The 18,073-nt window shown below is 48.0% G+C and overlaps 1 protein-coding gene across 1 annotated transcript in view; it reads right to left on the bottom strand.

Annotated features, from left to right (window-relative positions):
* RBL1 (RB transcriptional corepressor like 1) overlaps positions 1-18,073 on the bottom strand; it is a 389,513-nt gene that overhangs the window by 221,925 nt on the left and 149,515 nt on the right. The window contains 1 exon segment of the mRNA XM_030211607.1: positions 8,267-8,379. Within this exon segment, the coding sequence (XP_030067467.1) occupies positions 8,267-8,379 (113 nt within the window).

Below are 18,073 nucleotides of genomic sequence, written 5' to 3'. Positions count from 1 at the left end.
GAGGCAAACAGGACAATACATAAATTTTCAGTATCCCCTGAAGACACATGGCCATTTTCTGTCTTGATTACATTGTAAGCTCTGTCGAGCAGGGACTATCTCCTATACGTTCAGTATACAGCTCTGCGTATGATTAGTAGCGCTATAAAAATGATGAGTAATAGCAGTATTTTTCACCAAAATCGAAAAACATGGCTGAAAATTCAAATAACCTAACCTTCTGGACAAAACTAGGCAGAAAAAGGATTTTGGGCTGGTTTTGGCACTGCAACCAAAAACAAATTTCAGTCAGCCTCTAGGACATATGACCACATTGAAGCTTTGCAAATCTCCTCTATGGAGGCTGATCTCAGATAGGCTGCCAAGGCAGCCATGGCTCTGAAGCTATGAGCCTTGACATAACCCTCAGAGGCAGCCCAGCCTGGGCATGTGAAGGAGATCAATCAGCTAGCCAACTGGATAATGTGTATTTATGAATTCCACCCATCCTGTTAGGGTCAAAAGAAAGAAAACATGGGTGGACTCATCTATGGGCTTTAGTCCACTCCAAATAGAAGGCCAAGGCTCTCCTGCAGTCCAAAGTATGCAGTATGCTTTTGCCAAGATGGGCATGAGGTTTTGTGAAAAATGTTGGCAGAACAATTGATCGATCATGGTGGAATCCTAACATTACCTTAAGGTAAAATTATGTATAATCATACCTGATAATTTTCTTTCCATTAATCATAGCTGATCAATCCATAGACTGGTGGGTTGTGTCCATCTACCAGCAGGTGGAGATAGAGAGCAAACTTTTGCCTCCCTATATGTGGTCATGTGCTGCCGGAAACTCCTCAGTATGTCGATATCAAAGCTCCATCCGCAGGACTCAGCACTTAGAGAATTACACCCACGAAGGGACACTCTGCCCAGCTCACCACCGCCGAAACGGGGGAGGGGAATTAACCCAGCTCATCCCCACACAAGTGGGGGAGGGGAATCCGTCCAGCTCATCCCCGCGGAGCGGGGGAGGGACACCACACCCGCCGATGCGGGGGGATCTGGCTTATCCTGCAACCGCAACCGCGGGAGGAGCTGACTGACCCTAACACCGCCGAAGCGGGAGGGGTACAAAGCTGCCCTACAGCCGCACGAAGCTGGAGGGAGCGCCGGCAGAATTTAGGTCTCAATCCAGCCCCGAAAAACGGAGGGGAGAGGAATGCAGCAGCTCACTGTAACACAAACTCGTCTTAACTCTTGAAGAATCCAAGTGAAAAAACTTGAACACGAAGTCTTTCTGAAGTAACTGAAGACTAAACTTGAACCTGAAATGCAACCAGAACAAAAACAGTACAGATATCTGGGAGGGGCTATGGATTGATCAGCTATGATTAATGGAAAGAAAATGATCAGGTATGATTATACATAATTTTACCTTCCATATCATCAAGCTGATCAATCCATAGACTGGTGGGATGTACCGAAGCAGTACTCACCCAGGGCGGGACATTGAAATCCCTGACCTCAACACTGAAGCTCCAAACCGGGCCTCCGCCCGTGCAGCCACAGTCAAACGGTAATGCTTGGAGAATGTATGAGCCGAAGCCCAAGTTGCCGCCTTGCATATCTCTTCCAAGGAGACGGATCCGGCCTCTGCCATCGAGGCCGCCTGAGCTCTTGTGGAGTGAGCCTTCAGCTGGATAGGCGGCACCTTCCCCGCGGCCACATACGCCGCTGCAATGGCTTCCTTGACCCATCTTGCCACTGTAGGCTTAGCAGCCTGCAGACCCTTACGAGGACCTGCAAACAGGACAAACAGATGATCCGATTTCCGGAAATCATTGGTCACTTCCAAGTATCTGATGATGACTCGTCTCACATCCAGATATTTAAGAGCAGAGTACTCCTCTGGGTAGTCCTCCCTACGAAAGGAAGGGAGACAGAGCTGCTGATTCACATGGAAGCGAGAAACAATCTTGGGCAGGAAGGAAGGCACTGTGCGAATAGTCACTCCTGCCTCAGTGAACTGCAGAAATGGCTCTCGACATGAGAGCGCCTGGAGCTCGGAAACTCTTCTGGCTGAAGTGATGGCCACCAAAAAGACTGCTTTCAACGTCAGGTCTTTCAGAGATGCCCTAGACAAGGGTTCAAAAGGCGGCTTCTGCAAGACTCTTAGCACCAGGTTGAGATTCCACGCAGGCACCACTGAGTGCAGAGGAGGGCGCAGGTGATTAACTCCCTTGAGAAAGCGCACCACATCTGGCTGCGAAGCCAGGGAAGCACCCTTCAGGCGGCCCCTGAAGCAAGCCAGAGCCGCTACCTGGACTTTAAGGGAACTGAGCGACAGGCCTTTCTCCAGACCTTCTTGCAGGAACGCCAACACTGAAGAAATTGGAGCAGTGAAGGGAGAAAGTGAGCCTGCTTCACACCACGCTGCAAAGGTACGCCAAACCCTGGCGTAAGCAGTAGAAGTAGAGCGCTTCCTCGCTCTCAGCATAGTGGCGATGACCTTGTCTGAGAAGCCCTTCTTCCTCAGACGCTGCCGCTCAATAGCCAGGCCGTAAGACCAAAGGGGGAGGGATCCTCCATCACCACGGGACCCTGATGTAACAGGCCCTGCTCCACTGGCAGCCGCAGAGGATCGTCGACTGAGAGCCTGATCAAGTCCGCATACCAGGGACGTCTGGGCCAATCCGGACCCACCAGGATTACCCTGCCGGGATGCTTTGCCACCCGGTCTAGCACCCTGCCCAACATGGGCCAGGGCGGGAACACATAGAGAAGCTCTTGTGTCGGCCACTGTTGGAGAAGAGCATCTACTCCCAGGGATCGAGGGTCCCGTCCTCTGCTGAAAAAGCGCGGCACTTGGCAATTGGCCGATGACGCCATCAGATCTAGGCTCGGCTGGCCCCAGCGCTTCGTGATGTCCAAGAACGCCTGAGCAGATAGCTGCCACTCTCCGGGCTCCAAGGTATGGCGACTGAGAAAGTCCGCCTTGACATTCATGACTCCGGCAATGTGGGCCGCTGAAAGCTGCTCCAGGTTCGCTTCCGCCCACTGGCAAAGATTCATAGCCTCCTTGGCTAGAGGGGCGCTCTTGGTACCTCCCTGGCGGTTGACATAGGCCACAGCCGTGGCATTGTCCGACAGGACCCGTACAGGCTTCAACACCAGTACCGGGATGAACTCCAAAAGCACCAACCGAATGGCTCTGAGTTCCAGGAGGTTGATAGACCACTTTGCCTCTGCAGGAGACCAGAGCCCCTGCGCTGTCCTTCCCAAGCAGTGGGCTCCCCAGCCCAACAAGGAGGCGTCCGTCGTGACGACAATCCACTCTGGGGTCACCAGAGGCATTCCCGCAGACAACTTGTCTGTCTGCATCCACCAGCTCAGCGCCTTGCGCACTGCTGGGTCCAAGGGAAGGCGCACAGCATAATCCTCCGACATCGGAGTCCAGCGCTGCAGCAGAGAGTGTTGTAGTGGTCTCATATGAGCCCTGGTCCAGGGCACTACTTCCATCGTGGCCGTCATAGAGCCCAACAGCTGCACATAGTCCCAAGCCCGAAGAGGAGAGGCTACTAGGAACTGGTCCACCTGAGCCTGAAGTTTGACAATCCGATTGTCTGGCAGGAACACTCTGCCCACTTGGGTGTCGAATCGAACTCCCAGATACTCCAGGGACTGAGTCGGGCGCAGCTGGCTCTTCTCCCAGTTGATGATCCAACCCAGGGAGCTCAAAAGAGCAGCTACCCGGTCCACAGCTTTGCCGCACTCTGCATAAGAGGGGGCTCGGATCAACCAGTCGTCCAGATAAGGATGGACTTGTACTCCTTCCTTTCGCAGGAAGGCCGCTATGACCACCATTACTTTGGAAAAGGTCCGCGGAGCAGTAGCCAACCCGAACGGGAGGGCTCTGAACTGGAAGTGTCGGCCCAGGACTGCAAAACGCAGAAAGCGTTGATGAGGAGGCCAGATGGGAATATGCAGGTACGCTTCCTTGATGTCCAAGGATGCCAGGTACTCCCCTGCCTTCACTGCCGCTATAACAGAGCGGAGAGTCTCCATGCGAAAGTGCCGCACTTTCAAGGCCCGATTGACCCCTTTGAGGTCGAGGATAGGCCGGACAGAACCTCCTTTCTTTGGTACCACAAAGTAAATGGAGTAACGCCCCTTGCCAAGCTGACTTTCTGGTACCGGAACGACCGCACCCAGGCGGATCAGATTGTCCAAAGTCTGCTGCACTGCCACAGCTTTGACCGGAGACTTGCAGGGAGAGAGTACAAACCCGTCTCTTAAGGGTCGGCAGAACTCTAGCTTGTAGCCGTCTCTGATGACTTCCAGCACCCAAGCGTCTGAAGTTATTGTGGTCCACTCGCCCAGAAACGAGGACAGCCGTCCTCCAATCTGCACTGGGGCGTGGACCAAGACCCCGTCATTGGGTACGAGACCCTGGGGGAGGACCGGAGGGAGCACCTCCGGGACGGCGGTCTCTGCGAAAGGAATGCTGCTTGGGGGAGAAATTCCTCTTAAAGGAAGAGGGGGCAGAAGAACCCGACCTGCCCGGGCGGTACCGACGGGCTTCCTGAAACCGTCCTCTGGAGGTACCGGGACGAGCACTAGCCCGAGCCCTGACCTCTGGTAACTTCTTGCCCTTAGACGTGCCGAGATCGGTCACGATTTTGTCCAGCTCGACCCCAAAGAGCAGCTTGCCTTTAAAAGGCAATCTAGCCAGGCGGGATTTAGAGGCGTGGTCAGCAGACCAATGTTTCAGCCAAAGCCACCGCCGCGCAGAGACTGTCTGAGCCATGCCTTTAGCTGAGGCTCTCAAGACATCATACAGCAAGTCTGCCAAATAGGCTAAGCCCGATTCCAGGGCCGGCCAATCAGCCCTCAAGGAATGATCCGAGGGGGAAGCCCGCTGCACCATAGTCAGGCACGCCCTGGCCACATAGGAGCCGCAAACTGAGGCCTGCAAACTTAAAGCAGCCGCCTCAAAGGACGACCTTAAGGCCGCCTCCAATCTTCTGTCTTGGGCGTCCTTTAGAGCCGTGCCACCTTCCACCGGCAAAGCCGTTTTCTTAGTCACCGCAGTGATTAAAGAATCCACGGTAGGCCACAGATAGGCCTCACGTTCACTCACAGCCAAAGGATAGAGGCGGGACATAGCCCTAGCCACTTTAAGGCTCGCTTCTGGGACATCCCATTGAGCCGAAATTAAGGTGTGCATGGCATCATGCACGTGGAAGGTTCTAGGCGGGCGCTTCGTCCCCAGCATAATGGCAGAGCCAACAGGGGCTGAGGGAGAGACGTCCTCCGGAGAGGAAATCTTCAAAGTGTCCATGGCCTGTAACAACAGGTTGGGCAAATCCTCTGGGCGAAAAAGCCGCGCTGCAGAGGGGTCATCCGCTCCATCCGAGCGGGGATCCGTCTCCTCCAAGGAATCCGCAAAGGACCGTTGGGAGACCTCAGACACGCTGCCCTCATCTACATCGGAGGAGACAAATTCCTCCAAGGCCTGGGAATCAACCCGAGGGCGTTTACCTCTGGGAACCTCAACCTCTTTACCAGACGAGGGAGCAGGGGCAGCGTTGTGCATGAGGAAGGCCTGATGCAGCAGCAAAACAAACTCGGGGGAGAAACTCCCCAGACTGTGCACTTCCGCAGCCTGGGCAACAGCCCTAGACGCACTCTCAACCGGCGCTCGCAATAGCGGGGGAGAGACATGCTGCGCATCCAAAATGGCGTCCGGCGCGAAACTCCGCGAAGGAGCCGCGCGGGAAGAACGGCTCTTAACTTTAGCCGCTTCTGTGCCGTCGCCCAAATTAAGGGCGTTCATGGCATTAATGTCTCCAACCTCAAGGGCGGCCCAAGAAGAAGCCGTCCGAGCCGCGTGGCCGGCCAAGATGGCGGAGGCGAGGAGCGGGGGAAGGGCGTTTATGGCGGGAAAAACCGCCACGCCGGAGGAAGGACCGGGACATTCATCGGTCACGAAACTGTCACCCAACAAGGGCGAATCAGGCTTTAAGACCCCCGCATCCCCTCTAGAAGCGCTCAAGCGACCCGGGGAGCGACCCTTTGCGCCCTCGCCCTCCGACGCCACATGCCACGAGGAGAAGAATCGGGGAACCCCCTGCCCGCTATAAAAAGGTAAAAATTACCTGCTGTCCGCTCCGAGTTGTAACGACCTGGTGTCCCAGTGAGTAGCTGCAATAGACGCTTAAATAAACGTCGAAATAAACGCCTTTAAGGACGCTCAAATTTTTTTTTTTTTTTTTTTTTTAAACGGAGCCAGCGGGAGGGGGGAGAAAAGGAGGGACCTGGCACCACCAGGTTTGCACTTGCTCAAAAGAGCCCTCAACCCCAGGCACTCAACAAAACCTAAAAATTAGGCTTGGAGGCCTAGCCAGAGCTGCTGCTGTGTGTGACCACCACCTGCTGAGATAGAGAACATACTGAGGAGTTTCCGGCAGCACATGACCACATATAGGGAGGCAAAAGTTTGCTCTCTATCTCCACCTGCTGGTAGATGGACACAACCCACCAGTCTATGGATTGATCAGCTTGATGATATGGAAGGAATTAATTTAGGATGCAGGCGAAGAACTGCATCCTAAATTATAGGATAGGTGGATAAGCTACTAAGCCCTGGAGCTCCTTAACTCTGTGAACCAAAGTGACCACCACCAAAAATAAGACCTGCCAGATCAGTACTTCAGATGACGTGTTTCAAGTGGCTTGAAAGGATCTTTCATCAGCTGGATTAGGACAACACAGAGATCCCACAACACTGTAGATGGCTTGATGGGAGATTTAAGCAATAGCAATCCGCTTAAGAAGCAAACAACTAATGGCTGTATAGAGATGAGGTTAACTTCTACATGGTGATAAGCTCCAACTGCACTTAGGTGAACTCTTACAGACTTTGATAAAAGTGTAGAAGGTTTCCAAGTAGTTTTTGTGTAGGACAGGAGAACGAATTTATGGCCTTCCCCTCACACCAGATGGCAAACCTCCTCCACTTAAAGCCATTTGACCTTTTGGTGGAATCTTTCCTGGAAGTGACTCGGGAGACACTTTCATGTAATTTACGAGAATCAGCTTCTAATCTCTCAATATCCAAGCCACGAGGGCTAGAGACTGGAGGTTGGGATGCAGAAGGGATCCTCCAGTTCTGAATAGGAGGATTAGGAAGCACCCCAGTCTCCAAGGACCTCTACAAACTAACTGCAAGTAGGGGAAACCAAACCTACCTCAGCCCATAAGGGGCAATAAGGACCATGGCTCCCACCGAATCTCATCCACCTCTTGGTGCATACTTAATAAAATTTGATATTTACCTCCAACCTTCTTCCTTTTCTGTGCACTGGAAGTCCACTGCCCTTCCCTACTTTTTGTTTGTGTGGACTATTCCATAAAGGGAACATCTGTGTTTATCTCACATCTTTTTTGAATTCCAGCACTGTTTTCAATTTCACCACTTCCCTGTGAAACAACATTCTAGGCATCTATCACCCACTCTGAGAAAACGTATTCCCTGATGCTGCTATTAGGTTTCCCTCCTTGTAATTTCATTTCATGTTTTCTAGTTCTATAGCCTCTCCATTTCTGGAAGAGGTTATTTTATTCCTTGCTCTCTTTCAACAATGTAAATGTTTGTTATATCTCCCATCTCTCCCTTCTCCTTGAGGTCTTCCAGTCTCTTCTCATGCTTCTTTTGGAGCAGACCGTATACCATTTTGGTCGATTTCCTCTGAACAGCTTCAAGTCTTTTTACATTCTTGGCATGACACAGCCTCCAAAACTAAACACAATACTCCAAATGTGGTGTCACCACACCAATGACTTGTTCATGCATCACCTCCTTTTATCTGCTAGTTACATCTCTCTCAATGCAGCCAATTACCTTTCTGGCCTTGGCCACCACCTTGTCACATTGTTTCACCACCCTGAAATCCATCTGGGAGGACTTGCTATCCTGCTTATACTCAGAGAGCTATCGCTATAGGTTCCTCAATGCCAGGATCCAATAAATACCCGGGGAGAGACTGCAAAGTGCAGGACAAGGCCGCTCGACAGAAGTGATATCAGAAAATTTCTTGTACCTGGTCTGTTTCTCTCCCTGAAAGGATGTAGCCATTAATTCTGAATAATAGCATCTCAAAAATTCTGCAAAATATTGTTCAAATTTTGCGTCCTTGCTCTAACATGGACACTCCCTCTGAATAAGTAAGCAGAGATGAGCCTAACACAACAAGCTTAACTCTAGATATGTGCCATGCCTCCTTACCAATATGAGATCCAGAATGCTCATCTGTTGACTGTGTGTAGTGTATGCAGAACATTTCTCCTATGTCTTTGATTCGCTGTATAATGCTTTCCGTGGGATCACGCATACAAGATCTGTAACAGAACACAAGCTCTTAACTTACCATCCCCTTTATCACCAGCTTAATATTTAAATAGAAAAAGCAAAAATGAGAACCTTTCTAAAGGCAGACCTTTTTAGTTTTGGTTTATGATAAGATCGACATTCCCTCAGATTTATCTGTTTTATTACATATATAAATACATATTCTATAAAATAAAACGCATCTCCAACGTTCTGAAGCTGACTGCATGGCTGAGGCATTCCTGCTCTCTGTATCCATCTCCTGAATTGACATCACGTACTTCCGGGTTCGTCACAAGCAGAAGTGACCAACCACACGAGGTTTCTCAGCTTCAGAATGTTGGGAGGTGCATTCTATTAAATAGGATTGGTCAGTTCCTTGAAGCACAGCCAGAGCTCAACGTCCTGCACAGTAACGCTCAGCTGCCTCTCCGTGGGGTCTCCTTTTTCGCTATGTCTCACACTGTATCACATTCACTCTCTATTTATTTATTTATTTGTTACATTTGTATCCCACATTTTCCCACCTTTTTGCAGGCTCAATATGTGTCACACAGTCACTCACACACTCTTGGTCTCATACACTCAGTCTCACTGACAGTCTGTGTCTCACACATATTCTCTCTCGCACACACTGTATCTGTGTGAAACACTCTCTCACACTCACTGTCTCTTACATACGCACTTGCACACACTCTCATTCTCACACACACTCGCACCCAGACTCACTTTCTCTCTCACACACTCGCACCCAGACTCACTTTCTCTCTCACACACTCGCACATTCACTCTCTCTCAAACATACACACTCCGAGGAAAACCTTGCTAGCGCCCGTTTCATTTGTGTCAGAAACGGGCCTTTTTTACTAGTTTACTATATAACAAATAATCAAGGTATCACTAAACAAAAAATGAGTTCATATTGTTTATTAAGTAGATAACCCTCGAGTTATATATTCTTCATTGTATGCGTTCTCTCACATACTTCTGGGCGGACCAAAATGTTTACCTCAGAATTCATTAATCGAAATTTGTAGAAGGGAATCTCCCACAAGACTAGTAAAACAAAACCACTTACTTATAGGGAGTAGAACAAATCAGACACAAGTGGGTGAAGCTAACTGATGGTGCCAAGATGAAGTAGTTCTCTCAGAGCTCAAAACCACCTTATAGAAAGCTGCTGAGCAAGTGGAAGTTCTAGCAGCTCCATTGGCTGATCTTTTCGATGCTTCTCTAGAGTCAGGAATGGTGCTGGAGGATAGGAAAAGAGCAGATGTGGACCCTCTCCACAAAAGTGGAAGTAAGGAAGAGGTTGGGAACTACAGGCCAGTAAGTCTGACTTCTGTGGTAAGTAAATTAATGGAAAAGCTTTTAAAATAGAGAATAGTAAAAATGTTTGGAATCCAATGGACTTCAGGACCCGAGGTAACATGGTTTCACTAGAGGTAGGTCTTGTCAGATAAATCTGATTAATTTCTGACTGGGTAACCAGAGAGTTGGATCGAGGGAGAGCACTAGATGTGGTGTATTCAGATTTGAATCCAACTCCCTATGGGGAAGAGACCAATTTCATTAGAGTACAAAACCTACAACATTACACACCAGTACTCTCTTTTTACACTTTAAACATTTAAGTTTTAATGTACCACATTATAACAGAAACACACAAATCAAACAAACAAAAGCAACCCAACCACAAATCAACAGGGTACCCCCGGAACTCACTCATTCAAGCCTTTTGTACCGCCACCCTCTCTGACACACTATACATAATTTCTTTACTTATCACAGTTTATCCCATCACTTTACTCATATGGATACAGAAGAGACACAGTCTACTTGCATTTAAACAAGCTTAAAGTTCTTAATAATACTCAGTAGAACTGAATTAGTTCTTGATTGCTCCTCTGCATCAGGCTCAAAAATAGCCGTTGTTTCACCGACGCTATCTAATATAGCCGGTTCACCTTCCGTGCTTTCAGTCCACCTTGCAATGTGTATCCCAAATGCATAGTAGAACAGTGAGGCTTCCGATGCTTATTTCTGTACACACTTCCTCACGGATCACCACTGTGGCGCTACGCGGCTTGATGAGCGCTACCGTGTGGGCCCTTTAGCACAACACACCATCATCTCCATCATAGCTCCTCAATGCGAGCTGCATTTCGGGTCATCCTTCGTCAGGAGGAACCACTCCCGACACCTTCGGGAATATCTGTCCAAGTGAGGTTACCACAAACCACCTCCACTCTGAGTGGACTAAAAGCACGGAAGGTGAACCGGCTATATTAGATAGCGCCAGTGAAACAACCAGTTTGCAATCCAGTTCATCACTTTTGGGTCTTAAAGGTCAGCCCTCTCAGCTTATTCATGCTCTTCTATAAGGAACCAAATCAAAGGCTTTGTTGAAATCCAAATAGATTACATTTAGTGCATGTCGTTCATCCAGTTCTTTGATCACCCACTCAAAGAAATCAAATGAGATTCGTTTGGCAGGATTTCTCTTTGGGAAAACCATATTACCTTGGATCCTGCAACCCGATGACTTCTAGAAAGTTAACTACCTTTCATTCTGCAGTGACTCTATTATTTTTCCTACCATCAATATAAGGCTTACCGGCCAATAGTTTCCCACTTTTGGGAAGTGGGACATCTGCTCATCTCCAATCTCACGGAACCTCTCCTGTCTCTAAAAATCTATTAAACAGATCTTTAAGAAGTCCACCAGGACTTCTCTGAGATCCCTCAGTATCCTGGGATGTATCCATCTGGCCCCATAGTTTTGTCCACTTTCAGATTTTCAAGGTGTTTACACTGTCTTCCATAAACGGTGCAATATCCACTCCATTTTCAGATATTCCCTTGTTGTCAGACAGTGATTCTTCTCCAGGATTTTACACCTAAGAGAAGTATTTGTTTAGCATGTTCACTTTACCCTCATCACTCTCCACGTAACTATTCTCAGCATTTTTCAGTCTTCCAATTCTGTTCCTAGCTTTTCTCCTTTCCCCAGTATATCTGAAAAAGATTGTTACCGCTCTTTAAATCTTCAGACACAGCTCCAACTCTCCTCTCAGTCACTGCTCTTATTTATCTTTAGTAGACAAGGCAGAAGAAGAAACGAGAGTCTCAGGGAAGGAAGAGACCCAGTACCGCCAAGAATACCCCCAAAAGACCAATTATACTGCAGTATAGAAGCCCTTCTCCGCAGAAATTTGTCAGTCCTAAATTAAGCTGATACTGAGAACATCTATGAGAATGGTGCCCACTGGTCCAGAAGGGAGTAGTAAAGAGTTAAATTTTTGAATGGCGAATAGGATGGAAAATTGAACAAAATACCTTCTTGCTGAACAAACAGCCTGTTTTGTAATTAATGTTCTGTCCAGATGCTGGACGTTGTCATTAAGCCTGTTTGTAATTAATGTCATGTTCAGATGCTGGACGTTGTCACTAAGGACAAGCATATCTAGCATATCTTGTGAAAGAACATGGAACTGAGAATGATATACACCCTTAACCTACATATCCCCGGATCCCTGAGCATGCAGATGCATTATGAAAAATAACATGTGCCAGCTGCAAAGAGAGTTCCTTATTCTAAAATAGTCAGATTCTTTACTGGAATTGTTCACTGTTGTTGAGCTTTGCCCTGAATCCCCAACTGACCCGATGATGGTAGCAGAATATATCCTAAACCTATGATTATCCATAGCTTGTGACTTATCATTTCTGATGTAAAACTAATGACCTACTAACCTTTAATTTAATGCTTTCCTAACAAAAAGCATGAAGATGCCTGAGTGGGGTGATACAGTTCTGGTAAAGATCTACTGTGATTATGTGGAACCTGTGACTCTCTCCCTAAGGCTTTTGCTATATACCGACTATAACCTTTTGTCTGCGAGTCCTTTTTTACCCTTGACTTCTCCCAGAGAAGGGAGAAGAGAGACGGGTAGCTATCTACCCAGGTGGAGGTCACCAACTAGTTAATAAGTAAAACCAGGAGCTGAACTGAACGACGAGTGAAGTGATCAAATTCGCAGATGATACAAAACTATTCAAGGTTGTTAAAACACGTGCAGACTGTGAAATATTGCAGGAAGACCTTAGGAAATTGGAAGACTGGGCGTCCAAATAGCAGATGAAATTTAATGTGGATAAATGCAAGGTGATGCACATTGGAAAGAGTAATCCGAATCACAGTTACCTGATGCTAGGGTCCACCTTGGGGGTCAGCGCTCAAGAAAAAGATCTGGGTGTCGTAGATAATATGCTGAAATCTTCTGCTCAGCCAAAAAAGCAAACAGGATGCTAGGAATTATTAGGAAAGAGTTGGTGAATAAGACCGAAAATACTATAACGTCCTTGTATTGCTCAATGGTGCGTCCGCACCATAAGTACTGCGTTCAGTTCTGGTCATCGTATCTCAAAAAAAGATATAGCAGAATTAGAAAAAGTTCAAAGAAGAGCAACTAAACGGTATGGAACTCCTCTCGTATGAGGAAAGGCTAAAGAGGTTAGGGCTCTTCAGCTTGGAAAAGAGACGGATGAGGGGAGATATGATTGAGGTCTACAAAATCCTGAGTGGTGTAGAACGCGTAAAAGTACAAAACCTAGGGGACATTTGAGGAAGTTACATGGAAAAAGTTTTAAAACAAATAGGAAAAAGTATTTTTTCACTCAACGAATAGTTAAGCTCTGGAACTCTTTGCCGGAGGAGGTTAGCGTATCTGGGTTTTAAAAAAGGTTTTGGACAAATTCCTGGAGGAAAAGTCATAGTCCTGCTATTGAGACAGGCATGGGAAGCAACTGCTTGCCCTGAGATTTGCAGTATGGAGTGTTGCCACGATTTGGGTTTCTGCCAGGTACTGCTTGGCAACTGTTTGGAAACAGGATACTGGGCTAGATGGACCATTGGTCTGACTCAGTATGGCTACTCTTATGTTCTTATGCACATAAACCACTACCACCTGCTGAAAAAGAAAAATACTAAATTGTCTCAGTTGCACAGGGTTCTAATTAAGGCACAGCACAATTCTGTACTCTATCTCCATCTGCTGGTAACTGACAAACCTACAAATTCTGGACTCATGAGGTGCGCTTCGTAAGGAATGATTAGAAACTTTTCTTGTGCCGCCATGCTGTGCCTTTTGTATAGAAATTTTATATCAACAGAATATCACAGACAGCTATGAGATGTGTGACCGTTTCCAACACTTTCTTATGGAATCCACAGATGACTGATACACCATTCTGAGTTCTGAGAGATGCCCTTTGTCTGAGCACCATCGGATGACATCACTCATTTGTAATGGCTGATTCACACTACATGTCATAAAGAACTTATATAAGGCGAAGATACTTACATGCAAGAGGTATTGTCCAAGAAACAGCAGGTTTCATATTGTCACACATGGGTAGACGCCGATCCGCATCACCCGTGTCCGGCATTTATGCCAAAGTAAAAATAATCAGATCTTTGTGGAAGCATGCGCATGAGCACCACCACAAATGCCGTGAGTGCCTTCCCACCCGCTGCGAGAACGCAGTCCTCTCAGTTTTATTTTAAAGGAAAAAGATAAAATAATGGAGACAAATCCAAGGGGAGGTGGGCGGGACTCTGAGACTATGAAGCCTGCTGTTCTCAGAGAATACCTGCTACAGGTATCTTCACTTCTCTGAGAACAAGCAGGCTTGCATATTCTCACACATGGGGAATCCATAGCATCCAGGCTCACCCAAAACAACAAAAATTGGTCAACTGGATTAACCTGAAACTATATACAATCTGAATGAGTGTGCAGCCCGGAACAGAATAAAACGGGCACAGAAGAGTGGAGTCGGATTATAGACCCCAACAGATTCTGCAACACTGACTGCCCAAACCGACTGTCGCATCAGGTATCCTGCCAAGGCACTAGCGAGATGTGAATGTTGTGGACTGAGGACCACGTTGCAGCCTTGCAAATTTCTTCAATGGATGCTGACCTCAAATGGGCTACCGACGCAGCCATGGCTCTGACATTATGAGCCACTACATGACTCTCCAAGGCCAGCCCAGCCTGGGCATAAGTGAAGGAAATGCAATCTGCCAGTCAAACTGAGATGATGCGTTTCCTAATGGTGACCCCATCCTGTTGGGATCAAAAGAAACAAAAAGATGGGCGGACTGTCTGTGGAGTCTTGTCCACTCCATGTAGTAGGCCAATGCTCTTTTGCAATCCAAGGTGTGCGAGCTGCTTTCAACCAGGATGGGCATGAGGTCAGGGAAAGAATGTTGGCAAGACAATCGACTGATTCAGATGGAGCTCCAACACCACCTTCAGCAGGAACCTGGTGTGTGCGGAAGACTACTCTGTTGTGATGAAACTTAATATATAAGGTGCATCCACTACTAAGGCCTAAAGCTCATTGACCCTACGAGCTGAAGTAACAGCCACCAAGAAAACGACCTTCCAGGTCAAGTACTTCAGATTGCAGGAAATCATCAGCTGGGTGAGAACAACGTTGAGATCCCATGACATTAGCAGAGGTTTGACAGAGAGCTTTGACAAAAGCAAACCTCTCATGAACCGAACTAAAGGCTGTACAGAGATAGGCTTACCCTCTACACGTTGAAGCACTAATTGCACTAAGGTGAACCCTTACAGAGTTGTTCTTAAGACCAGACTCTGATATGTAGAAGGTACTCACACTAGACAGCAAACTTCCTAGATTTAAAAGAGTAACACCTCTTGGTGGAATCTTTCCTGGAAGCCAAGACCCGGGAGACACCCTCCGAAAGACCCAAGGAAGCAAATTCTAGGTACTCAACATCCAAGCTGTGAGAGCCAGAGACTGGAGGTTGGGATGCAGAAGCGACCCCTTTGTTCTCAGTGATGAGGGTCGGAAAACATTCCAATCTCCATGGTTCTTCGGAGGATATTCCAGAAGAAGAGGGAACTAAATCTGCCGTGGCCAATACAGCGCGTTCAGAATCATGGTTCGCGGTCTTGCTGGAGTTTCAACAAAGTTTCCCCCCACTAGAAGTATGGGAGGATACTCATACAGACCTGTCCCCCAATTGAGGAAGGCATCTGATGCTAGTCTGCCGTAGGCCTGAGGCCTGGAACAGAACTGAGCAACTCTGTGATTGATCTGAGTGGCAAAAAGATCCACCAATGGGGTGCCCCATGCTCAGAAATCTTGTGGGCCATGCCCATGTGAAGAGACCACTCGTGTGGCTGCATTATCCTGCTCAGCCTGTTGGCCAGGGTGTTGTTTGTGCCTGACAGATTAGTGGCTTGAAGGCACATGCTGTGCAGGCGAGCCCAATGCCACATTCGGATAGCTTCCTGATACAGAGAGCGTGATACAGTGCCCCCCTGCTTGTTGATGTAATACATTGCAACCTGATTGTCTGTTTGGAGAATAATTTGATGAGACAGCTGATCTTTGAAAGCCTTTAGCGTGTTGCACACCGCTCGAAGCTCCAGGAGGTTGATCTGAAGATTCGTTTCCTGGAGGACCCAAGTTCCTCGAGTGTAAAGCACACCTACATGAGCTCCCCAGCCCAGGAGAGATGAATCTGTCATCAGCACCTTTTGTGGCTGAGGAATTTGGAATGGAAGTCCCAGAGTCCCAGAGAGTGAAAAAGCTCTGAGGACACTTGGATGACATTCCCCAGACTCCCTGTGGCTTGATACCACGGCAAACCCGGGGTCCACTGACCTGGTCTCATTTGAAGACATGTCATGGATGTAACGTACACCGTGAAGCCATGTGGCACAGCAACCTCAACATCTACCAAGCTGTGACCTGCCGTGAGGCTCAAACCTGGGACGCCAGCAAATCAAGATTGTCTGCTCTTGTCTCCAGGAGGTAGGCTGTGTAAAGCAGGGCTCCTATGAACTTCAATTGCTGGACAGGGTGTAGATGGGACTTGAGGTAGTTTAAAACGAACCCTAGTAGTTCCAGCACCCCATATAATCATCCGCATGGACTCCCAAGCACTGTCCTCTAAGGTGCTCTTCACCAGTCAGTCATCGAGATATGGGAACACATGGCCTCTCAATCTGCTTAGCGATGCTGCAACAACCACTAAACACTTGAAGACCCTGGGAGCTGACGCGAGGTCAAAAAGCAACACAGAGTACTAAAAGTGATGTGTTCCCAGTCGAAATCAAATATACTTCCTGTAGGCAGGAAGTATCTGGGTATGAGTACACACCTTCTTTAAGTCCAGAGAACATAGCCAATCATTTTTCTGAATCATTGGGAGAAGGGTGCCGAGGGAAACCATCTTGAACGTTTCTTGGACTGAAATTTGTTCAGGGCCCTTAGGTCTAGGATGGGATGCATCTCCCCTATCTTTTTCTGCACAAGGAAGTACCTGGAATAGAATATCTATGCCCTTCTTCCCCTGGTGGAACAGGTTCGATCGCATGGACCTTCAGAAGGGCGGAGAATTCCTCTGCAAATACCTGCCTGTGCTGAGAGCTGAACCAATGAGCTCTCGGTGGACCATTCGGGAGTTTGGAATGCCAATTGAGGGTGTATCTGAGATGGACTATTTGAAGAACCCATCAGTCGGAGGTTATGAGATGCCACCTTTGGTGAAAAAAATTCAACCTCCCCCTGACCAGCAAGTCATCAGGGATGGACACTTTTACTGCAGCTATGCTCTGCTGGAGCCATTCAAAAACTCGTCCCTTGCTTTGACTGGGGAGCAGCAGGGGCCTTGGGCACACGCTGTTGACAAGAACGAGTGTGCTGGGGCTGAACTTGAACATGCCAACGAGCCAAAGGAGCGTACCTACACCTAGAGTAGTAGTAAGGAGCATTCCTTGACTTGCCAAAAACTCCTAGATGAGGAGGTGGATGCAGGAGTCCGGCAGGAGAAAAAATAGTATCAGTGTGCCTCTTGATTTGGTCTGCACCATCCTCAACCTTCTCTCCGAAAAGATTATCCTCCCAGCAAGGGGCATCCGCCAAACGCTGCTAAGCAGAATGTTCCAAGTCAGAAACACGCTGCCATGAGAGTCTGCGCATTACTATACTTCAGCAGAGATCCTGGATGCCACATCAAAAGTGTCGTAAGTGCCCCTGGCCAAGAACTTGAGATACGCCTTCTGCTGCTTGACCAACTGGTAAAAAGGCTCGGCCTGCTGCGGAGGGAGTGTAATCAACCAAGTCTGACAGCTGTCTCATCGAGTTTTGCATGTAAACGCTCGTGAAGAGCTGGTATGACTGAATACGGGAGATCAGCACTGAGTCCTAATACATCTTCCTTCCAAAAGAATCCAGGGTCCTAGCTTCTCTGCCTGGGGGAGCCAAGGCATAGTCCCTAGTACTCCTGGCTCTTTTGATTGCACATTCTACCACCATAGAGTTGTGAGGCAACTGAGGCCTTACAAACCCAGGCTCGCCTTGAATCCGATACTAGGTGTAAATTTTCGAGGAGACAACAGGAACCGACAGAGGGGACACCCAGTTCCTGACAAGGACTGCCTTGAGTACCTCGTGGACAGAAGCTGTCACAGCCTCTTTAGGGGGAGATGTATAGCCAAGGACCTCGAGCATCTTGGCCCTGGGCTCATCCTCCACCTATAAAAGGAAATGGAATGGCATTAGCATTAGCCATTTCCTTCACAAAAGATGGGAAAGAAAGGCTCTCCGGCAGAGACTCCTTTCAGGTGGTGAGGAGAGCTCAGAAGGAATCCCATA

The sequence above is a fragment of the Microcaecilia unicolor genome, chromosome 8 (genome assembly GCF_901765095.1).
Source record: "Microcaecilia unicolor chromosome 8, aMicUni1.1, whole genome shotgun sequence".
NCBI lineage: Eukaryota > Metazoa > Chordata > Amphibia > Gymnophiona > Siphonopidae > Microcaecilia > Microcaecilia unicolor.
This window is presented reverse-complemented; position numbering and strand designations above follow the sequence as displayed.